A 25,806-nucleotide genomic window follows, 5' to 3' on the forward strand; every position below is an offset into this window, starting at 1 on the left:
GCAGCTCAGTCCATAAGGACTTGGGTTGGCAACCGCAGGGTCGTAAGCTTGGGCCTACGTTCAGACAAAATACATAGCATGGACTAGTAGCTGGAGAGGTGTATGTTTGCCTCCTGGGCCCCTGAGCAAGATACTGAATCCTCAACTGCCAGGGCACCTGCCCATGGGCATGAGCTCCGACATCTCTCCATTTGTACATGCATGTAAACTTCAGGAAAATATTGATTGAATTTCCCCTCTGGGATTAACAAAGTATATCTTCTACTTCTTCTGTTTCTTAATTGCTCTGCATGCTCACATTCAACAGCCATTTTATTCCTACACGATATATTAAGGTGACTTTGTGCCAAAACATGGATTGTCCTCCAACTACACAAACAGAAGGCCAACCAGTGTTGTAATGTATTCATCCATTCATTTTCCATCAACACTTATCCTGTTGGGGGTCACAATGGTGCTGGAGCCTATCCCAGCTGACACTGGGTGAGAGGCAGGGTTCACCCTGGACAGGTCACCAGACTATCACAGGGCTGACACATAGAGACAGACAACCATTCACACTCACATTCACACCTACGGACAATTTAGAGTCACCAATTAACCTGCATGTGTTTGGACTGTGGGAGGAAGCCGAAGATGACGACATGCAGCAAAAGGTCGCGAGCCGGAGTCGAACCCGTGACTGCTGATGGCTTGCTTTTAATTAACATTTACTTTTCCTTCAACTTTCAAAACTTAAGTACATTTACTTTAATTAAAATTACTTTTGATACTTAGGTGCAGTAAATATCAGATACTTTAAGACTTTTACTCAAGTAATATTCAAATAGGTGACTTAAACTCGTTGTAAATTATCTGCAATGTGATAATTTGATGTCTTGCTTTTGCATTTGGTGTGGACCCCAGCATGAGTAGTTGTTCCCATGGTAACAACTAAACAGTGCAGAAGCAGCGCTGTTCATCCAGGTCTCTCTATAAAGACATTTACAGGGGGGAATATTGAGGATTTTTATTGGACTAAGAAACACCTGACGCAAGATGATCCGCTCCAAACTATAAAAGCTGACAGGTATTCACAGCTGTAGTTTCCTCTGGCGTTCTTCTGCAGATACTCTGCCTTCTCCTGAGTGTCCCCGTCTATGAAACGCAGATGCTGGGAAAGTAAAAGTTCAAACTGAACCCACATAAGCGTGACATTTCCACAAATGTGATATTATGACACCATAAAAGGTTCCAATAAAACACAACTGGAAAATGTCCTGAACCGATGTCAGAGAGATATTCAGCTTCTGCTCCTTTTAGTCAACTTAAAAAAACACTCTCTCTGGACCACTTGGTATTTCCTTGTCTCACTGTTAGAGATTACATTTCCTCTTTTTTTTGGCAGCTGTCATCTCAAACAGTTCAATAAGCATTAACTGTTGAATCTTCTGCACCAGGAAATGATCACTAACTGAATAACTTCTAAATCTTTGTCATGTAAAGAGCTCACTGTAGCTAATATCTGCGTTTTTCGTCCAACACTTTGTCTCCTGAACTCGTCAGCTGGGAGTTTGCTGGAGTTGAAGGTAAACCTCAGTGAAGAGAAGTCTTCCAGCTGAATGGTTCAAATGTGAAAAGTTTAAATTCAAAACATCAACTCAATGTCGTCCACTGTTATCTGAGTGGAAGCTGTGCTGCGTCGGCTTCATTCAGCGATTTCAATGGTTGTCATAGTGATGGAGGCTTTTAAAAATTGTATTTTTGAGATTACCTTGGCTCTCGCTTTATTCTTTGGCTTTCTTTTCTGCTTGCCAAATACTTTCCCCCCCGCCCTTCTCTTCCTCTTTATTCCTCTCTTTATTCCTCCTCGTCCTCCTCACACACACAGAGAGACTCTTTCAATGACACAAACATAAACTGGAATGCCTGCGAACATTTGCACAGAATGGAGTGTTTTGGCCTTCTTTTTTCTCTAAAACGCTTGACGTAAAAATGGTGGTTGACATTCATATGAATGCCGGTTCTACACAGAGGAGACGCACTCAGAGAGTCAGTGTCAGTGATGTAGTGGACGGTACACGCCGGTGTACAGGGTGCACCCACCTCTTCTTACACTATCCTCACCTATCAGCCAAAAAGTTATTGGAATATAAAGAGTACACCCACCTCATCAACTACCACCACACTATTGGTCACTGTATATGTATGTTTCACCTTTCCTCTCATCCGTTGCCTCCCACTCAGCACCCACACTGTAGGAAAGACTCCAGCAGAGCTACATTAACATACTATGAAGCAAAAGTGTGGTGTCTCTAAAGTTATTTAGGGTGAAAAGGAGGGTATGCAGAGGACACAAACCTTCAGGCTACTCCTGTACTTCAACAAGAACTCCACCAGTACACACTGTCACACTCACAATGGACCATTTTTAAAAAAAGGGATCCAACTTGACGCAGCAGCACTGCAGAGATGCCTTTTTTGTTCCACACATTCTTCTTCTTTGTCGAAACCTGGCTCCTACAGTACCCACGATGCAACTCCAACACGTATGTTAGTGGCAGCTAACGATGGATAAAGATGAGCAGCAGGCTACAGAGGTGTGATTAGCTCACTTCTTTCTAACTCCGCACCTCCAGATTTTGGTTCATTTTCAATCTGGCGGTCTTCAGCCCCGACCGACTCAAGTGACATCACCTGAGGACATTTATCAGACTTCACAAAGCTTCACCTGGACACACTAGTGTTACACGCGATGCTACTTTTTCCAGTAACGAGTAGTGTAACTAATAGTCACCCCAAAACCAAACAACTTGTTACAACATTACTTTTGTCATCACATCACTACTGATTTGAAATACAACAATCACATCAGCGGACTCATTTTCATATTCATTGTGCTGCGCAGGCACGTCACAAAGCAGCACTTTAGTTTTGAAGATGGGAACGCTGGCCTTTGATGCTGGAAATAGTCCCATCACTGTTGCTGCAGGTGGTCATATTAAAAAATCCTTCCACTGCAAAAAAGACACCCTGAAACATCTACCTCGACCGGTAGTACAACAACGTGAAGCTCCAGGAAATACACCCCTCCCAGCTGCGGACATCAGCTGTAGCCCTACACTGGCCAAACAACCAAACCGGATTTTAATCATGGACAACTGCAGCTACAAAGAAGTGATGAAGCTTGTGGGTGGATATGTGGTAGAAGAAATGTTGCTCTATGAGTGTCTCGATACTCTTTTCAAAAGTAATTTTATTACTTTTTACTCCCTGCCAACAGTAATTCGTTACACTGCTCGTTATATTACTTTCCTGTGACACCACATAAAACTGGTAGTTTCGTATCGCCCCAAAATTCAGATGTGTGCCTCTGTATGGATGTCAGGGTAATCTCTGTTAAGTGTAGCTATGGCTAGATAGCTTTTTTTCTTACCTGGGGTTTTTCTGTCACCTGTGACCGGTATCTTCCCAAAGCTCTGCCCAAAAGATGGAGAGTCACTCATAGAGCAACATTTCATCCACAACATATCCAGTTTCAGTTGTTTAGCCAGTGTAGGGCTACGATCGACCTCTGCGGCCACAGGGGGCTCACCTTTGGAGGGGTGTATTTCCTGGAGCTTCACATTGTTGTGTTGTCGGCCATAGTAGCCGAGGTGTTTCAGAGTGGAGGTTTGGGGATGTGTGTTTTCGCAGTGGAAATAGTTTTAATACGACTACCTATAGCAACAGTGCTCTTGTCATCTTTCCTCAACATATACGGCAGTACTACTACAAAATCTATAAGGTGTCCTTTTACTGTGCGACACAGAAGAATAGAAATCCCTGTAACACAGCAATACAATGTAATACAGGTTTACAATACCAGATCACCACCATTACAAGCAGCCAGAGAAAGAATCTGCAGCAGCAGGAGAACTGATGCACAAAGGGATCCTTTTCACTCCAACATGTGTCACAGTTAACCTTGAAGTACGAACTTCTGCTGCAGTGCAATATTTCTGGCTTCACAGACACGAATATGTGTTGCCTCTCGACCAGCAACACACAGTGTTATTGTCCTGTAAGGTGCAGTTTTTATCATTTTCTCCATCAGCGATTGTGTTTTTAAGGCTTAACTTTTGGTTTTCAATAACAGATCAATTGAACTGTGTGTTTTCTGCATCCAAAAAGGCGCTTACTGCAGATCACAGTGAACAAGATCGTGCTGTGGCGAGGTCAGCTCTGAATATGTGATGAAAAGAACAAGGAGAAAACAACTAAATTATGTTTTTTAATCATCCAATTTTCACTTCTTTTTAACATCAAAATAAAGACTGAGAAATTCCTGTTTTGGCAGCAAACAAATGACAAGACTCGTGTTTTAAAAAGCCTGATTTTTCATTCATGTCCAACTGATTTTCTGGCAACTGTCCCCTGTTTCCAACCCGTAACCACCTGATTGGTATTCAGCAACACGCTTTTGTAGCCTTGATTTGTCACAAATAATTACAGAAGCGTATTTATTGGCATAAACATCATAAACAAATCCACACAAATTAATCTCAACAAATGAAGCATTAGAATTTAATTACAGGGAACCATGATGCCCTGTTGCACTGAACGTCCTTGTCTTTTGAATACATTAAAAAGACACACACACACACACACACACACACACACACACACACACACACAAACGCCCTCTCTGGACCCAGACAGACAGTTATGCAACATATCATTCTCATAAGATTATATTTGACAGTTTAGTGACGTCGGATGATGAAAGTGCACAGTGTGTTATAAATGTAGTGTGTTTTTACATGTGTGTGTTTGTACTACAAAAACAGGTATTTGCACAAGTCACTTTTTGCGCTGCTGCCTGAATAAACAAAAGGAACTGAGGATCTGTACATGTTTGAGTTTTTGTACTCGACAGCTTCTCACAGATACACACTGAGCATAATGACACACGTGCGTTCTACACTTCAGTATTCTCGCAGTGTAACTTATTCTTTGATGTCACAATCCAGCTCCCCTCGTTTTTCTCCAACTTCTGTGGATTTCTGTGAATTCGCGCACACGTCTTTTCAAACGTGCAGACAGGCCTTGCGAGTACAGTGATGTTAATCTTTTGCTTTGCCCTTTGAAAACCGCATACGGCTTGAAAAACAAGCACCCTGCCATGAATAAAGCCTTCGCTTTAAGGCTGCGCAGAATAAAGAGGGAGAGGAGAGGAGGAGGCCTGGCAGCAGAAACAGACAGTACGTGAGTGAATGACGAGTTTGTAACTGAGAGAGAGAGAGAATCCGAGTGGAGAAATGAGGCAAAGTGCGAGGAAGAAAGGAAGATAAAGGAATGCAGAGGAGGAGAAAGGTACTTTAATGTTGTCATAAGAACAAGAACTGATCACCCTGAGGTGTGACGGTTTTGATTCAGAAACGATAAAGTGGAAAGAAAAATGCAAATAAATATTATTCGTGATATATTTTTCTTTAAAAGCCTCTGATGGAGATGACACAGAGGAACAAAAGCCACTTCTGCACTGACTTGTTAAGGCAGAAATTTTATGTCGTTACTTCACTTCACCGTGCTGTGTTTAAGGTACAATCACAGAATAGGGGGACAGAGTTGTATCGCCTCCGAGCCAGAAACAGAAGTAGTAACAGTGCCGAAACAACGTCTGTATAAACGGGACAGCCAGCAGCAGAGGATCCTGGGCAGCACGGGTGTGATGCTTTGACATGTTATGTGTGCCACCTATCATGGGAGATTTAGGATGCTTTCACAGCTGTCCTGTTTGTTTCGGTTCAATCAAACTCAAGTTTGTTTGCCGCCTAAGCTGTTTGATGCAGTTTGTTTGGGCAGGTGTGAACACAGCAATCACACTCAGGTGTGCACCAAAACAACTGGACCGAGACCTTCTTGAAGAGGTGGTCTCAGTTCGGTTACAAACGAACTCTGGTGCGGTTGGTTTGTGGTGAGAAGGTGTTCCGACCTGGATGTGAAGCAACTGCAGTCACATGACACATTGTTTGGGTTAAACATGAGCATGTTACAGTCCTGGAGGATTATTAATGTGCACCTCCTCCTGTACTGCCTTAATATGCACATTCAGCACATCCAATGCATCAAAACATTGTTTTCTAGTTGGAGCTGCGCCTCGTTTTCAAACTGTATGGTTTGACTAAAATGAACAATGACAGCAATATAGTCCACGATGAGCAGCGCTAAAATCAACCTGCGTAGTTGTCCCTCCATTGTGACATTAGAAAGTGTCACATTTATCTTGCAAGTGTACTCTTCTTCAACGTTTGCTTCACTTCCTGGATTTTTCCCACATGGAGATTCTGACCAGTCAAGAGCAGCTTTCTTGTGCAAGGCATTTGATCTGGTCCTCTTGTAAATGCTGCCGTGAGAACACGAACCAACTCTCGGCAATTATACAACTTTGGAACAACATGAGTCCCTGATTCAGACCAAAGGAGACGACTCTAGGGCTGACAGCAGCCTGAACAAGAAGCTGTTAGTAGTCAGCAGCTAATGCAAAGAAGAAGAACAACAAAGACGAAAATGTCTGCAAATTGGGAAAACAATGAGGTCCGGAAGCTCCTTACCGTCCAAGCAGAGTACGAGATCAGCCACCATATAACAGAGGCAGTAAAAGATTGTCATTGGCATGTTATGTTATTGTTATTGTTTATAAAGTGCTGCTGTATCTTAATGTCACAATAGAGTGCTGAAGTGACGCCCCTTCCGGTAGAGCTCATGGGACCTTAGATCGGAAAAAATATGAATGGCAGTGAATGGGGAGAGCAATATTATCTTTTGTTCCCGTTTGAGTTGTGACATGAAATCCAAATATGTTGTTAATGAATTTAAAACATAAATTTTAAGGTCAAGGAAGTCATACTTTGTGGTAAAACTGTTGACATATAAGCTTTTTAATTAGAAAGACTCAAGAGTACACAGGAGGAGGTCGCGTATGTGACGTCATAGCTTTCGCTCGCTCCCTGCAGCTTGGCCTCCCCGCTGAAGTTCCACTGTTTTATGATTAATCGATTTATGATTGAAGATGTCTGTGTGTTTTGTGCCAGGTTGCAGTCACTCCAAACTGCAGGAAGCGAGTGAAAGCTAAGACTTCACATACGCGACCGCCTCCTGTGTAGTCTTTCTAATTACGTTTTTTTCAAAAGCTTATATCTCAACAGTTTTACCACAAAGTATGACTTTCTTGACCTTAAAATTTGTTTTAAATTCATTAACGACATATTTGGATTTCATGTCACAACTCAAACGGGACCAAAAGATAATATTTCTCTCCTCATTCACTGCCATTCATATTTTTTCCGATCTAAGGTCCCATGAGCTTCACCGGAAGGGGCGTGACTTCAGCACTCTATAGAGCCCAACACTGTTGTGTTACATGTCTCATTCATCACACCTCTTTCGAGTCCCCGACGCTGGACACTTTCTAAAATCACACATGGGAGCGGCATGTTGCTGCTGCTGTTTGGTTCAGTGTAAAAATGCAAAGGCAGCATAAAAGTGACTTCGTTAGCAGCTCAGTGGTTTTAAATAGTGTCTCCAAAGGGAAACATCTGCTGATGGTACCACAGTGAAACAGCACAGTCAGCCATATTAAACATATGTTCATCTTGTAACTGCTGCAGCTTGATTCTCTAGTTAATACAATGACTGTCAACACTAATGTGTTAATAAACAATGATGAATTCACAATGATTCAGTTACATAAGGAACATTTAAGCCGAAAATTTAGCATTTCCTTTAAGCTAAGGAAAGGAGTATCAAACACAGCGAGTGCTGGATAAACAGTATGGCACTATTTAGAGGTGGGAAACTCAACTCACATGACGTGGGTCAAGTCAGACGTAGGCTCTGATCACACAGAAAGCGTTGAGTGCTCTGAACTCCTAAAAAAAAAAATAATTATCTCCATGTTTAAATGCTCGTCATGATCAAGAACAGAACTTACTGTGTTTTTAATCTATGACATGATTTGAATCAAAGAACCGTCAGCCGTGCATCTGTTCAATAGGTCGATGGTTTAAGGTGGAATTGGAGCCAAAGCTTTATATAACAGCGTGTGAATCTAATCTGTGTCCACTGTAAAGCTGAACAGAGCAGCTCATCATTTCATTTGCCCAGAAGTTACAGTGATGATCCTCTCTGACACATTTCTCAGATGATTTTAATACTTGACTCACACACAGCGTGTGTGTGTGAGGCAGATTGAGATGATGCCCGATGGATTAACAATCCTGTGGTGATTATGGATTACGCCTGGTGTGTGTATGTGTGTGTGTGATGAGAATAAATCTAAAACTGTTTTTCTATTAAAGCTGGTGTTACGTAATACCTGTCAGGTCCCATTTTAAACAAGGACTAAATCACAGACACAAAGATGAACTGTTTGTCCTGTTTTGGGATACTGTCATCGATGAATCAGACATGAACGCCACATTCTTACTCAACATCATGCAACACACCTAATCTGTTTATTTTCTGTGTCCCATCATCCTCATTCACCTGTGTTTCTCTCCTCTTTGGTAACAATCTGTGACTGTAACCTGTAGGGTTCACCCTGGACAGGTCGCCAAACTGTCACAGGGCTGACACATAGAGACAGACAACCATTCACACTCACATTCACACCTACGGACGGATTTAGAGTCACCAATTAACCTGCATGTCTTTGGACTGTGGGAGGAAGCTGGAGCACCTGGAGGAAACCCACGCTGACACGAGGAGAACATGCAAACTCCACACAGATAGTGGCACGAAAAAAAAAACATATTAACTATATATATTATATTGTATTTCTGCCATTATACCCCCTAAATCCTACACACTGGACTTTTAAGGTTAGAGGTGAACATCATGAATCTCTTCTTGTCACTGCGAAGCTCTCCAGTATGCACATCAGTAAGTGAATGCATCATCATTAGAAGCCACCTCAGTGAGCACAACAGGTGAATGCATACCTTCATACGTCTACTGAACACCTCTAGGAAAGCAAATTCTAGGAAATGTGACCGAAAAATCACTGCTGTTTATACATGATTAATAAAAGCTATAATAAATCTACTTTTAAAGTATAATTAATCAAATTTCTGTTTGTTATCAAGCACTTTTAGTTCTGGATCAGTGTATAAACATGAGACACAACCTACAGAGGAACATGTGAAAGGAGGCAAAATAAAAAGAAAAGTTGTGCTACAAGACATTTTCTAGTAAAGGCCAGTTATTTCACAGCAGATTCATCCATCAATCCATGTGGAGCTGAGAATATGTGAAGAGTCCTCAGGCACAGACGCGGAAGCACAAGTTCAGTGTGTGTGTTGTGAGTGTGTGGCACAGTGTGTAGCACACTGACCCAAATAAGAGCAGCTTTTGAGTCTCAGCCATTTCTTAGAGAAACCCGCTCTCTGGCACCGCGTGCAGCTCGACTTGCAGAGCAAATCACCACAGTGTCTATAATCAGGATGAAATATTGTTTGGCAGTTCAAATATCACATGAAAAAAAAAAATCAACACAGAGGCAGGATATGAGGCAGGAAGAACCACAAAGTAAGGCAAGGTCATTACAAACTCATTATGAGCGACAGAGATAAAGCATAAGCGGATATTTTAGGAATATTACAGTGATTTTCCGTGAGCGTAAAGACGGGAATAATGCGCATTAATCCGCAGCCCGTGGCGGTGCGCAGGATAAACATCTTGTCACCGTATGAAACGGTGAGTGTGCACAGAGCTGCAGCACTTCACAAAACCTGAGCCCGCAGGGATCAGTGTTAATGAAGTGCTTTACAGCAGAGCAACTGTCAATCATAGTGATGAACAAAGCCTCAGCCTGCTGTTGCCATAGAGAACTCACGGAGCCGGTGCACTTTTCTATCCATGAACAAAAACTCACATATTGAATCCATGCGGCGCAATAAGTGCATGTGAAGCATCCTTACCTCGAACAGAGGTGGAGTGCCCTTGTCTGGAAGTGTGCATCCCAATAATTCAGCCAGGAACTTTGCCATATAGAGGTGAGAGGTGTGCTCCTGAGTTATGATCCTGAAATAAAGCGCTGAATCAACAGGAGAGTCCTCCGTCCGTCTGCCGCGTCAACTTCTTTGTGGCGTTCAGGGACCCTGCGCGCATCCCCTCTTGTCTTCCGCTCCAGCTGCCCGAACAAAACCCCGGAGAGGAGGCAGAGACAGAGGAGCAAGATACCGACAGCTGAGCGCAGAGCAGCGGCTGGATGTGGAGATTGTACGCCTGGAGCTGTCGCCTGTAAGATCCAGTGTCGGTGGATGTGGATGAGTTTACCATCAGCAGCGGTGTGGACTCATGCAGGTGGGGCCGGGCGGAGGGGGAGGGGGCGGGGCAACGAGCTGTCAGGTGGTTTTCATCGACGGGGTTCCCCCACTCAGAGGTGACATGGGAGGTAACACTGCACCTGCAGTCACGTTGGCTTTGATTAAACCTCAAATTCACTGTTATTAATATTTTTAGACTCAATATCTTAAAGTCTGAGCAAATATTTTGACTCACTATAAATATATTTGTTTTAGGGCTGGGCAATAAATCAATATTATATCGATATAATGATATGAAAATGGATATGTCGGAACTGTTGTCTTTTCCTGGTTTTAGAGACTGCATTACAGTAAAGTGATGTCATTTTCTAAGCCTAACAGACTGTTCTTTAATTTGCCTTTATCCACTTAGATGTTGTACCCACAGTACTGATGATTATTTATCAAAAAGTTCATTGTGTAAATATTTTGTGAAAGCACCAACACACAATCCTACATTATCGTTACAATATCAATAAGGATGTATTTGGTAAAAAAAAAAATGTGATATTTAATTTTCAATATATCCCCCAGCCCTTATTTGTATATTTCATTACTTGAATTTTATTTCCTGGCTATTTGAATATAGATTTGACATTAGGAGGATCCTTGTGAGGTTTTATGATGGTGGAAGGAACATGCTAAAATGTTTGTAATGTTTCCTAACCTGGCAGTGATTGAGTGTTTTTGCCTTTCCAGTATCGAGCGCAGCCAGTGAAAGAGATGTCTCCTCCACTGGATTTGTAGTTCAGGAACGGTGAACCCAGCTTAATGTGAGTGACTGTAGCTCATGTGTGTTTAATCACTGGTGCGAGTCAGGTCGCAGGACTTTTATTAATGGAAAATTTTGGTTTATTTCAACCTGTCTCCTATCGTCCTAAATTTGTTTCAAGTGACTAGTGACATAAAAATAATAGTTAGCATGTTAGCTGTTAGCCTAGATACAGCCGGGACGCATAGTGGCGTCAGACCTGTTAAGTGAACGGGCATATTTCAAGTGCAAAGTTAGTCCACTAAACAAGCTTTTTCTCAACGCCTCATGTCGTTAGGATAAATGTCAGAGAACATATAGAAAACGACATGTAAACGTGTTGTCTTACCTTACCGGTGTGGTGCCATGTTGTTTACCATCTAGCTCTGCTTTCCAAAGCGTGGCTGAAATATCGCGAGAACAAGCAGCGATCTCATACCGTGCCTGAAATCTCACGAGCTCTAGATAAAGCCCAGCTGGATACTACTCCAGGTGGAGGTGTCTCGTCCTCGGTCACATCCAGACCTTGAAAATAAGGCTGCAACCGGTCCCATTCCTTGCAACAGAGGCATTCCTCTGCTGTGGGCACTGGGGCACAGCATTCACAGGTACACCACCAATCTCCAGAGCTACGCAGCCTTGCAGCAGCCATTCCTCCTCTCTCGTCCTCTACCTGTTGCGCCTCTCTCTCTCTCTCCTCCTCCGTTCTTCAATTTCACGAACCTCTTCATCAGTGTATTCTGGCTCAAATAAATAAGGGCGGCCATCAAACTCTGCAAAATCAAATTCCTCCTCCACAAAGTCGAAGTCTGGCAAAACGTCAGCCATTATTCTATAAATCTTTCATAAAATAAATGAATGAACTTTTCAGGCTACTGTCCGGTTCTGCCTTCCAGCTGCTGCTGTTTGTTCTCGCAAGATTTCAGGCCCTTTCACTAACGTTTTAACAGGTCTGACGCTACTATGTGCCCCGGCTGTATCTAGGCTAACGGCTAACATGCTAACTATTATTTTTATGTCACTAGCCACTTGAAACAAATTTAGGACGATAGGAGACAGGTTGAAATAAACTGAAATTTCCCTTTAATGGGTGCTGGGAAAATGTTTTACTCATTATCTGGGTTTTAATACTAACTCCTGATGAGACACCTGCCAAGCTGCAGACAACCTCTGTTCGAGACTGACAATAACACCAGCTGTGTTTCAGCCAACGTATCCTCATACAACGGTTTGAATGATGTCCTAGCAATTAGTGCCCCACGTATGACGTTACATACTAAACCGTCAAGTTAGAGGTTAGGCTTAGAGAGAGATGCATGCTGGCAGTGAGCCTTTAAGTGACTCAAAGTTCACACAGTTCCAGTTCAAACACCAGTTTCCTGGTAAAAGTCCTGGAGGAAAGTCCTGTGTTTTCTGACCCATCCAGGAGACATGTATAGCGGACATATTCTGCTATATATATTGATGCATTAGTTTTCATATAAAATGTACAGACAATGTATTAGAACAGCTTGGTTTTAGCAAGTCCTCGCTGTGCATTTTAAGCACTAAACATCAATATTTTTTAGTGACCTGTCACTGTTTTTCCACCGTGGATACTGCCAAGAAAAGCAGTTCTTCTTTACAGAAGCGTCACTGCTTTTCCAGCTGAAATATTGCCATGAAAAGTGGTTGTTTTTTACGAAGATATCAGTGCATTTCCAGCTGGGACTGTGCCACCAAAATCAAGTATTCTAAGCTATAACGTGTTTAAAGGTAGGTGCTTGTGGTGACCCGTAAGTGTGTTTCCAGTGTTTTTTTAGACTTTAAATGTGTTTTGTTGCAACCAGTCAGTATGTTTCCAGCAGCTTTTTAGACTCTAAATGTAGGTGTTTTGTAGCAATCTGTCAGTGAGTTTCCAACGACTTTTAGGCTCCAAATGTAGTTGTTTTGTAGCAACACGTCAGGGTGTTTCCAACAGCTTTTAAGGGCTCCAAACATGGGTGTTTTTTAGTGACCCATCAGTGTGTTTTTTCCAGCAGCATTTTATTAGGCTTCAAACATGGGTGTTTTTTAGCAACCTGTTGGGGACAGTGGCACAAAAAGTGATTATTTTCGGAGACAAAAATCATACCGAAATGGAACTTGACATTAAAGATTTGCAAGGTAACTTTACCTTTACCTTTCACTGTTTAAATGTTTGTGTGACTCAGAATTTATAGCACCATATTAATGCCCGTTATTCTGCAACCACATACAGGTTTAATGTTGTGAGTCAACATTGTCTGGTTGTCTAGATATATTTAGCCATTAAGTGTACCTATTATGTTTTTATGTCTTTCATCTAAGTTTTTTTTAACAATCTGTCCACGTAAAATGATATCAGTCTCACTTTGATGCAGTTTCCCATTGGGATTAATAAAGTAGTGCTCTGTCTGTCTGTCTGCTGTTTCTATCACTTATAAATGCACAATGAGTGAATTAAACTGTCACCAGGGGTTTGGTTGAGTTGTATTTATTGAATATTGATGGGCTCACAGGACACCTGGCTGGATCTCAAGCCAGCAGGAGGAGGCGTTGCTGTGAGCGCAGGGTGGGCTTTTAATATTCTATTTCCATGTTTGCATATTATTAGATTGTTATTTTTCACAAGTTGACTGTTAGCATGTGAGATAGTGATGCATATGTTAGTCTCATGTTGTGTTAAATTATAGTCGTTTTCACGATATTCATTAAAAACTCATGATTTATTCACGGCTTCTGTTTTTGTCCCGGGTTCAGGACGCCTTGGGGGGTGAGAGATGACTTTGGTTAGTGTTTATGAAATGCAAAAACATCCTTTCTTTGTTATTAATATTTACAACCTGTGTGATTCATGGAAGAATTACTCTAAAAAGCCTGGAAATCATTTGACTAATTCTCACATTTACGTATTCAGAGAGAGGCTGAGAGCACTGCGGTAAGTCAGACTGAAAATATCCAGAGCAAATGACCAGCAGAGAGCGTAACATGACACAGGCTGATAAGACTTGGGTGATATGGTGGGAAAACAGAGGGTGACCACCAAGTTTCCGCATCAAAACCGTTCTGCCACCATGGATCAGGAGCCATACCACTTAGCCTCTACCGCATGTTTCTGCAGGTTAACGTGGCTAGCCAGCTGTCTATCAGCAAAGCCAATGGAAAATAAAATAAAAGGCAAGACATTTACATCACAAAAAGAAGAACCCAAAGATAAGAACCCAATTACAGCACCACAAACAGAAGGGCAAATTGACATAGTCTTTAATGAAACCACTTGTCAAACACAGAGTGAGCAGGCAGGTGAAACAACAGTAAGAGTTAATGTCGTGTCTCGGAGCCTTCCAAGACATGGGTTCAGTCCAAAGCACTAGGTGTGAAACCTTGAAGCCAAGAGCAGGTGAGTCAGTGGCATTCGCTGAATGCACACTAACAGCAAACAGTTCCAATGTGTGCAGTGGTACAGTGAGGGACTGGACGGGATACTGTTGGGAATCCAAAACCAGGAGTACTCACAGGAGTAGCTGCCACACCAGTGCAAAGCCGACCGTAGATGGAAAGGGACTTGTCAGCGGCAATGATGAGTGGAATCCGCAGCGCACACACACAAATGTGGAATTCGCAGCCACACAGAGAAGCAATCCACAAGACAAAAGTTCACAGGTGGATGAACAGAAACCAGGAAGGCAGAAGAAGAGGTCCTGGTCTGGGACAGAGGGCTTAGTGGTTTACCGGGGAGCAGATGAAGCAGGGGAGTCAGAGGCAGGCGAGGTTGGCAATGAGAAAACAATCTGAGAACACACGCTGGAAAGTCTTGCACTGAATGACAAAGAACAATCTGGAAGGAGAATCCGTAAAGCTAGGGTATTTGTAGTGGCAGGAGGTAATGATCCACAGGTGAGAGGTATTAGCTTGATGAGGTGGGTGTGGTGGACCAGCAGAAGCAGGAAATGTGTGGACAGGTGATAGGCTGGCAGGTAGGTGTGGTGGCGAGGCGGAGTGAGTGGTAAACTACTGAATGAGCTGAGAAGATGGCACATGTGAGGGGTAAAAAGTGCCCACTGTGACACATTGAGTCAACTGAGCAACAGACTTAAGGAAAACACCTCTGACCGTGTCCATCCCTTTATGACCACAGTGTACCCATCTTCTGATGGCTACTTCCAGCAGGATAACGCACCATGTCACAAAGCTCACATCATCTCAAACATGACAATGAGTTCACTGTACTCCAATGGCCTCCACAGTCACCAGATCTCAGTCCAATAGAGCACCTTTGGGATGTGGTGGAACGGGAGATTCTCATCATGGATGTGCAGCCGACAAATCTGCAGCAACTGTGTGATGTCATCATGTCAATATGGACCAACATCTCTGAGGAATGTTTCCAGCACCTTGTTGAATCTATGACGCCAAGAATTAAGGCAGCTCTGGTACTAGCAAGGTGTACCTAATAAAGTACAAACAAATTAATACCAACTTTTATTTTGAACCATTTTTCCACATCAAGATTTTATCTCAGTTTATTTCATGTCTTGCCTTGTTTTGTTTTGTTTTGTTTTGTTACTGGACTTTTTACACTGGAGACTGACAGGAATGCATCGGTAGAGAGAACAGGGTGAGATGCAAGCAATTAAATCAACAACAAGATGTAATTTTTGCTGTTTTATTTACTATATCCACCAAATTTAGGAGCAAAGGCATTACAAAATGACCTTTCACTGTTAACAAATCGAGGTAGTAGTTGTAACAGGACTGTGCAATGGTCACCCAACACAAACTTTTTAAAAAGCAAATACAGATCTAATTTTCAAATCACCATGACCTCCTCTGACCTCCTTTTGCAATTCCTCCTGATCTTCCTCAAAGTAGCACAGCTCTGAAATGCAGCAGCCGGCTGCTCATAAGCTGCTCGTGCTCCCCAGGTATGCTCTTATTCTGTCAAACATCTTTCCTTTACTCCCCCCCACCCCCGCCCCTTTCCCTACTTCCCTCTCTCATATCTGTCAAGCTCGTCTCCTCTGCGATGTGGGATTCATACATGTTCCTTGTCAGAGCTGGAGAGGTCAAAAAGGTCAGGCTGCATGATATTGTCAAACTGAATAGATGTAAGTGAATAAATCGCTGGCACCTCTCTTCTCCTCTCGCACCACAAAGGACAGTGAGTGTAACTGTGTTGACAGGGACAGAGGAGGCAGAGGAGGGATCATGAAGTCTGCAGAGGGAGAGAAAAGAAAGGCAGGCTGCATACAGAGGTGTCTGTGTATATGGATTTTAACAGGGTCTAATGTTTGTAGAATGAACACCATGTATGTTGTGTTGTCATGTAATTATGTGAACATTATTCTTCTTGAACAGCAGCTGCTTTATGTGACAATACCAAGAATGAAATGACGTAGTAAATAAGCATCCTCTGCTGATGTTTATGACATGCCATACTAGAATCCCTTAGAGGAAATACCTATCAATGACATTTGTCATTCAACAAGATGCCACAAAATATATGCTGCAATATGTAACAACAAAATACACCAGGGCTCGACAGTGCGAGCGTTTCACTCGCATTTGCGACTAAAAATAGGAACTGTAAAAAATATTTAGGGGCACATGTGCGCATGAAATAATCAGCCGAAGCAGCCTATATTTTTGTCAATAAAAAAATATGATAATCGAACCGCAAATGTTGGAGGAACTCCAGCCGCCTTCCCTCTTCCCTCTTCCCTCTTCCCCGTGTGACACGGTTATGGGCGGTTTTCCAAGCCACTGTCAGCACAATGAATATAAGTCCCACTGTCGGCAGCGTGGAAATAACCTAGGTCAAAGTGTGGAGGAGATGGACCGGGTGGATCTCCGGGGAAGCCTGCTCCGTTCTCCCCGTACTTCAAATAATTTCAACTCTGAGCGCAGCGCTTGGGCGGAAAATCAGAGCGGTGCGCGACGCCAAGGGTAGCGGTGCCGCTGCTGCCCTCTCCATAGACAAACAATGGGACAGCCAGCGCAAAGCAGTTTTACAGCTGATCATGTGTAGAGGCCTTTAAGGACCGTTTGCCACGGTACCGCTGCTGGGCAGGGTGGAAATAAAGCCCTTTTCACACAGAGCGCGCAAAGCGCAGACCTCCGCCGACAAACCCATTCATTGTGTATGTGCTACCGCGGCGCAAGAGCGCACCGCTCTGCCGCCGAGCTGAGCGGTGTGCAAGGAGGGCGCATGTCGCGGCGTCTGCGCGCCGCCAGCCTGCGCGCCGCCAGCCTGCGCGCCGCCAGCCTGCGCTTGAATTGAATTTTTTTTAATTTCACCGCAACGCGCTGTGACGACACCTCGGCGCCGCGTGTCCAATAGCAAAGAAGAGCCTGAAGTAGACCCGGAAGCGGTCACCATGGAGCTGTAGCTCCTGAACGAGCCTGTACTCCCCCAAATCCTGTCCTCTGCGCCCTACCCCGCGGTGGGCGCCGCGACAGCTCTGTGTGAAAGAGGCTTAAGTCCTGCAGAGTTTCAAAGGACCTGGAGAATGTTTTAGGATAGTAATAACATTCTATAAGATAATCATATTGCAAAGATAATAGATAATAGATAGATAATAACATTAAAGACAAAATTAAATTGCAATACTTTTTCAAAACTTGATGATTTTACCTTTCTGTACATTTTGTATGCAAATTCATTAAATAATTTTGCTTGTAAATGTCTATTTGCATCACGTTTATTACAGAAAACACATTTGATCAATTTACATTGTGCCCCTAAAGTTCTTTGTGCGCTCCTTACTTTTTCAACTTAGGAGCACATGTGCTCCTTGGGAAAAAAGTTAGCGTCAAGCCCTGTATACATTCCCTGATTGAAAAGGAGCAGGAAACATTTCATACTACCTGCCCCCTTTCTCAAAATGACTAACATAAATGGTTCTTTCAACATCAAGGCAGCATCTTAAATGTAGGTCAAAGCTTCATGCAAACTCCAGGAGATATCCCCAATTCTTTTTATTCTAAAAGGAGATTACTGACAACGTTTTAACCATTCAATAATTGATACCATTTTAATTATTTAAAGAGGGGATAATGGTTTGATGTCTTCACGCAAACTGTATATGCAGGTATGTGTTTACACTTTCACCAAGAAGCCCATCTGGAACATTGTCAATGTGGCACCAGTAAAAGCATTTAGTTCTCCTAAAACTGTAGCTCGCTGGGAGTAATAACTCTACATGGGCAGCCCAGTCGCCAGAAGTAAATGCTGGCATTTACTTCTGGCGACCACGAATGCTTCATTTGCATGGCTGCATATGTATAATATCAGCGTTTCTAAAATGACATTGCATGAACTGAATTTGGCCCAATCCCAATATCCCCCCTTGTCCACTACCCCTTAGCCCTTGCCCACTACCCCTTGGCCCTTGAAGTGAAGCAACGAGGGGTAGGGGTTGAAATCTTTCCCTAGGAATTGGGCCACCACTCACTACGTCACCGCGTCGGTTACGTTCACGCATACGTAACTATTTTAAACAGGAAGCTGCGAGCCATCTACATTTCCAACCAGCATCTACAATGGAGTTTCCGGTTGAGTTCATCCTCCCTATCGCATTTGCCGCATTCATCATGCTTCGTTTGATGAACGACAGACGACAGGGGACTTCTGCTAGCTAGCTAGCTGGCTAACCAGCTAATATTACAAGGCAGCATAGTTATATTAGCTGGCGTGTTACCGTAATGTGAAAAATCCGACAATTTTGCAGAACAGGACAGATGACAGACGCCAGATAGTGCGAGTTAGCTAGCTACTTAACAAGCAACCTGACAACGGTATCATTAGGTACGTATGAACTTTTTTCCCCGTCTCTTGCTCGGTGATAGCCATGGTGATATCTACCTTTGTCACTGGCAGGTCAGCATCTGAAATCCCTCGCTCCGAAGGGCTAGTTTCATACCCACTACCCCACGTTATGCCCCCTACCCCGACACGCAAAAAGGAATTGGGACATCCCTACCCGTCGCGGGAACACGTAAATGTAGGGGTAGGGCCAAGGGGGGATATTGGGACAGGCCCTTAGTCACCTGGAGGTAGAGGGGACGGTGGATGGTGGGACACCTCGTTGTCATGCCAGTCAAGCTGCAGACCATTGTTCAAGACCAACAAACAACACAGCCGGTCGCGTTTTAGTAGGTTATTTCTGTGTTTCCAGTGGCTTTTTAGTCTCGAAACGTTTATATTTTGTGGTGACCTGTCAGTGTGTTTCCAAAAGCTTCTTCGGCTTTTAACGTGGTTGCTTGTAGCGACCCATCAGTATGTTTCCAGCGTTTTCACATTGGCTAGTCATCCTGTTTAATTTGTCTTCTGATTAAATCGGAACCGTTGAAACAAGTTGTAGGAAGCCTCTGCAAGTAACTGGTTGCTGGCAGACACTCTGCTGCAATAAAATGGTCAATCAGCACCCCTTAGTGTGTTTCCAACAGCTTTTTAAGCTCTCAACGTGGGTGTTGACTAGCAATCTGTCAGTGTGTCCCAAGTGGACTTTTAGGCTCCAAACATGGGTGTTTTGTAGAGACCTGTCAGTGTGTTTCCAACACCCTTTTAAGGCTTTAAATGTGGGTGTTTTGTGGTGTCCTGTCAGCGGGGATAGTGACACAAAAAGTGGTTGTTTTTCGCAGACATTGCTGCTTTTCCAGTTGGTATTGTGCTCCCAAAGCTGAATGTTTTAAGGCAGAAACAGCTTTGAATAGGCAAAGAGCTGTGCCCACATCTCTCATGTTCTTGTAAATACTTGCCCTGTGTTGCGTCTGTGTTTCTTAAATTGTTCCTTGCAAGAAATGAAGAAATCCTGTTAATATTCAAAAACAGCATTTGACCATCAAATGTATATTGGCAGACTGACCTTCTACTCTGCTCTTATCACAACAGCGTCGTACACTAGAACTCCTTTTGATGCAACTGGTCTTAAACCACACTCTCCATATTATAAAATATATCTTTGATACACACAGAATAATAAGAGATGCTTATTGTCTGATGTTCACTTGTATTTCTTGTAATGACCCTGTTTAGATGTAATGAGGTCCTGCTCTCCTTCTAACGTTCTGCCATGGTGTTACTTGTCAAAATATCTCCGCACCAGTGACACTAAGACAAACTGCAACACAATTAGTGCAACCATCTTTCTCAATTAAGTTGACTGTGATTAAGATTTTTGTCTCTCCTAATGCACACTTTCTTCATACACTCTGCATTGTGTTAGTGTTTCCATCTCCATAACCCTGCAGTAATTGGTGGACCTGTAATGGCCTCCATCTATCACTTTTATCTAGAGGGAATCTCTTCCACCCATTACCGTGGACACTGAGCCAAATGAGTCCAACAGACATTTCAACATAGATTACTACACACTCAACACACACATACTGTACACGTGAAAGAAGGCAGGGTCACTTTATCGTAATAGAATTTGTCCAACATATAAATCTTGCCTGTACTAGAGAAGGATTGCAAGACGAGTAATGGTAAAATAATATGAAGCTACCTGGACCACAGCAGTATTTAATGTTAATCCACAGAGCTTCAAAAGAGTGATATACTTTTAGGAGCCTTGGTTTCTTTCCATATGAGCTTTTACATTCTTTAAACTTAAGAATCAGCTGTTTGTTCGACAGCCAGTAGTAGAAAAAGAACCAATGTCAAGTACTAAAGCAAAGGTCTCCATGCCACAATGTAAAGTACAACTTCAGGAGTCCAGCATTGAAAAATACAAGACGCCAAGTGTACTTCACAGTCAAAAGCAGTCCTTTTCAAAGGACAAACATTGGCACATGCTTTTGATCAAGGCAGCTTTACATATTCTTCCTCACACAAGAGATATTCAGGTAATTCGATGTCAAGACCAGACAGAAGAGCTGAGGATCAAACCAACAACCTTACAGTCAATGGCTGACGTACTTCGCAACCTGAGCTTCAGCTACCACATCCTCTCCACCCCCAGCTTTTACCCCATCTTCCACGCTCTACAGTAAGGACTGCCCAATGACCCGATTGCCCGGGGCAAAAAAAATGCCACGTCAGGCTAGTGAATCTAGCAACTCACTTGCCTGAACAAAAAGAAGCCTCTGGAGCTGATGATGGAAGAAGCTAAGGAGTGAGCCCACCATCTCTGTTCGGTGTTTCACATGCACGGTACCAATCGGGCACTCTGAAAAAAAGAACATGGCGGTGAGTAAAGACAAGGTTTAAGAGTTAAAGCGCAAGGGATAGGGGTGTAACGGTACACAAAAATCACGGTTCGGTACGTAACTCGGTACACAAGTCACGGTTTGTTTTTTTTTCGGTACAGTAATGAAAAAAATAGACAACTATTAAATATCTTGTACTTTATTGGTAACCTTATTAAAACTTACCACCACAATTTTTGAATGAAACAAATACATATAAAATCCTGATTTTTCACATTGTTTGAATGAAAATAGAAATATATAAAATTTAAAAAATAAAATCTTGCTTTTTATTTTACACATTTTTGAATGAAAAATAGAAACATAAAAGTGAAAAATAAAATCCTGCTGTTTTTTTAACACATTTTTTTAATGAAAAATATAAATATAAATTTCTACTTAAACAATTTTACTCAAATAAAATAAAAAGTATAGTGCAGCTGGTCAGCTTTAAAGCCTGCTCAGATTCAGTTTATGGCGGTTATTTCTTTAGCGCGATCAGAATGGTCAGGGAAACGCTCTTTCTTTTTCAAACTCGGGTGGTGCCTGAGGGTTACCTGAGGAAACACTGGATAGTTTTGCCCTGGTTGATGCGAGGACACTTGGTCGAGTTTTCTCCCAAGTAAAGCCCACAACCTGCCTTTTAGAACCAATTCCCACACCATTTTTTAAAACATTTTATGGATTCTTTGAGAAACAGCTACTGTACATGGTGAATTGCTCTCTTCAGACAGGTATCTTCCTGGCCTCCTTGAAAACGGCGGTGGTGAAGCCCCTTCTGAAGAAGAGCAATTTAGACCCCAACATTCGTAATAATTATCGACCTGTATCCAACTTACCGTTTTTAAGCAAAAGTTTAGAAAAACTGGTTTTTAACCAAGTAAATGATTTTTTAAATACAAATAACACTTTAGAGAAGTATCAGTCTGGTTTTAGGATGAACCACAGTACCGAGACAGCCCTTTTAAAGATTTTAAACGACATCAAGTGCAATTTAGATAACCATAAACTCACAGTCTTGGTACTACTGGATCTAACCGCCGCCTTCGATACAGTAGACCATCGCATTTTATTAAATAGACTGAGGCACCTGGTCGGCCTCTCTGGTACTGTTTTTAACTGGTTCGTCTCTTACCTTACTGATCGACACTTCTTTGTAAGTATGGATACATGTTCCTCAGGAACCCATGAGATAAAGTTTGGGGTCCCCCAGGGGTCAATTTTAGGTCCAACTCTTTTTAATCTCTACATGCTTCCTCTGGGGGACGTCATCAGGGGGCACGGCATCAGCTTTCATAGTTATGCTGATGATACGCAACTGTACATCGCCGTGTCTCCTGATGACACATGGCCAGTTGATGCCCTTTTTAACTGCATTTTAGATATAAAGTCTTGGATGGCAGCAAATTTCCTGCAGCTCAACCAGGACAAAACAGAGGTTTTAGTCATTGGTCCTGAAGGCCAGAGAGAGAAACTTTTACCAAAACTACTGGATTTTAAACCAACACAATCTGTAAAAAATCTGGGTGTGATTTTTGACTCTGAGCTCTGTTTTATTCCACATATTAAAAACATAACAAAGGCAGGTTTCTACCACCTTAAGAATATAGCCAGAGTCCGCCCGTTTCTCTCTCAGGCCAGCACGGAGGTGCTGATGCATGCTTTTATTTCCTGTAGGTTAGATTATTGTAATGCTGCTTTTACCATATCAACCCTCGCGGACCCTGAGGTCCTCCGGCACCGGCCTTTTAACCATACCACAAGTTAGGACTAAAACACACGGGGAGGCGGCATTTAATTATTATGGCCCCCGATTGTGGAACAGCCTGCCGGAGAACCTCAGAGCTGCAGAGACTGTTGATGTTTTTAAAAAGAGGCTCAAGACTCATCTTTTTAATCAGGCTTTTAACTGATCTCTTTATTTATCTATTTTAAATTCCTCTTATAACCAATTTATCCATCTATTATCTATTTTTTATTTATTTTTTATATTCTTACCCTTCCTCTTTTTACGTTCTTATGTCATTTAACCTTTATCTTTTGTTATTTTAGTTAGCCTATAGGTTTTAGTTTTGATGCATTTTATGTCTCTGTTTTAGATCATTCTTACCTAGCTACTAACTCAATTTTATGAGCTAAATAGCTTTTTGTTGGGTGGGAGGGTTGGGTTTTCTCTTTTCTTTTTGTTTTCTGTTTGGATCTTTGTTGTTTTTAACCTCTGTGAGGCACTTTGTGTTACTGTTGTATGAACAGTGCCATATAAATAAAGTTGATTTGATTTGATTTGATTTGGTGTCGCTTTAGATGCGTTAGCATGTTAGATGTGTTTCCAAGTACATACCCGACCGCTGTTCTGCAGTGTTGGCACATTGCTTTTGTCTTGTCCGCTTGTTTATTTCCATCTTCGTATTTTACCCTGAAACCAAAGTGTTCCCAAACGGAGGACTTAAGGTTTGTGGGTGGGTCTTCAAGTTCATCAGGCTCACTTGCCATGTTGTCAAAATGCAAGAATGTGCTGCACAAAGTGGAGGCGGAGATTTACAGTCAGACTCGGTCCGTCAGGGAACTAGATATTTTAAATGGTTCGGCTCGCAAAAACTGAATTAAAATAAAACAAAATAAAATAAAATAATATCCTGCACCCAATAATTCGGTACAGGGTCGTGCCGAACTGAAAGTCGCGTACCGAACGATTTGACACAAATACACGTACCGTTACGGCCCTAGCAAGCGATCATTTCATTTATCCAGAGAACAGGGTCCACATCAAGTGCGACTCAACATAACCTGGTGTGTTTAAACTTAAAATAGAAACACATTAAACGTGGCAAGGTTTGACTCGGCCTGGCCACACATGCCCTTGGAAAACCTCTTAAGGGTTGTTTTGAGGTTGGAGCCCTGAAGGCAATACTTCTTGGAATGGTCCTGGATACTTCCTGGCTCTGGCTAATAGCCACACCAACATACTAGGCTGGGCTGTTTGCCACATGCTAACACATCAGCTTGGAGGGGAAATTTAGCTTATGTGTGCATTAAACCTGTAACTTCTCAGTTCAGCTCTGGTCTCTCAAACCGTTAGAGCACTGTGTAGGTTTGGCATGTTTACATTAGTGTGACGAAAATGACTTTGATGGGATTACCTGCTGTTCCACCTGCTGCCACAATTTTACCACATTACAGAACACAAACACACACATGCAAACCCCCCACACTACAAAACCTAATTAGTCAATTTTGAGATGAATAAACCGTATTTATCATCTAACCTCCAACATAGAAACGCCAAACTGACAGCGTGCACTTCCCATGAAACAAATTGTTGACAAAAAAAAAAACATAATTAATGAAGCAATCAGCCCGCGCCAGCCGAGCCTCTCATTGACACCCCGCTGTTGTATGAGATTTTAATAATGCTGTTTAATGACATGCTCCATGTTGGCTGGCAAACGCAGCTCCATATGTTGTTACAGCTGTGGGGAGCAGGGAATCTACATGATCTACACAGCTTCAGAGCACAAACCCCTGCTGGGGTAGAGCACTTTACGTGTGTGTGTGTGTGTTGGCTGGCAATGCACTTGACTTGGCCCTCCAGAGAAATCCCTTTGACTGTTTTCCTCCTTCACTTGCTCGCTTCTGTGCTGAAGTAAGAGTACAGTAAATGATCTTCAAACGTGTTTTCAGTTCACTTCAAAGTGTTTCTCCACCACATATGATCATTCCAGGGCAGATTTATCACACAAAATTTCAAGTAGTAGTCTTTCTATTTATTTTAGTGATTCTCTCATACTTGAATCAGATCCCGATGTTGAGGCCAGTCTTGAGTCTTTAATTCTTGTTACAGTTTGAGAACAAGAATGTAACTACTGTAGAATTACTGCCTCATGGTTGTGTGCTTCCACCAACTGGTGGAGTGGCAGATTATATCCATATCTGTCCAGACTCATATGTAGCCATTAAGGGTGTAACAATCCATCAATCTGGATCAATACATTGATTCAATGATCAACAATCCAATTTCATCGATGCAAAGGGGGATAAACCGGGAATAAATCAGCCGTTTGGAAATATTTTCGACTATGGAGAAAATACCGGTCAACAGACAAACGCATGTCATATCTAAACTAGAAAAGCACTCGGAGAGCACAGACCTCCGCCAAGCAGCTCAGATTTCCAGCCATTTTATTATTTTATCCACTTCGCTTCAACTGATCACCACCAAAATTGTATCATCTCTTCCTTGTCCCAATATCAACCTTTCCTGAAAATTTGATCAAAATCCGTTCATAACTTTTTGAGTTATTTTGCAGACAAACAAACAGACAAACGCTGGTGAAAACCTAACCTCCTTGGCGGAGGTAACAATGACTTTATAAGATAAAACACAATGGACCTGCCTGGACGAGCATCTCACTCCACTAACTTCCCACTACAGGAACATTAGCTGCTAGCCGCTAGGCTAATTTATGCAATGTAAACATGCTAAATCTAATAATGGGTCACTAGCAAAAAACAATTGTTTTGTCTATGAACCTCAAA

The 25,806-nt window shown here is 42.4% G+C and overlaps 1 protein-coding gene across 1 annotated transcript in view; it reads right to left on the minus strand.

Annotated features, from left to right (window-relative positions):
- Positions 1 to 10,094, minus strand: part of rasgef1ba (RasGEF domain family, member 1Ba) — a 192,769-nt gene extending 182,675 nt beyond the window's left edge. The window contains exon 1 of the mRNA XM_078170462.1: positions 9,942 to 10,094. Coding sequence (XP_078026588.1) covers positions 9,942 to 10,010 — 69 coding nt within the window. The 5' untranslated portion in view covers positions 10,011 to 10,094. The remainder of the gene's footprint in view (positions 1 to 9,941) is intronic.
- Positions 10,095 to 25,806: the final 15,712 nt, after the last annotated feature.

Source organism: Epinephelus lanceolatus, chromosome 9 (assembly GCF_041903045.1).
Source record: "Epinephelus lanceolatus isolate andai-2023 chromosome 9, ASM4190304v1, whole genome shotgun sequence".
Taxonomy (NCBI): Eukaryota; Metazoa; Chordata; class Actinopteri; order Perciformes; family Serranidae; genus Epinephelus; species Epinephelus lanceolatus.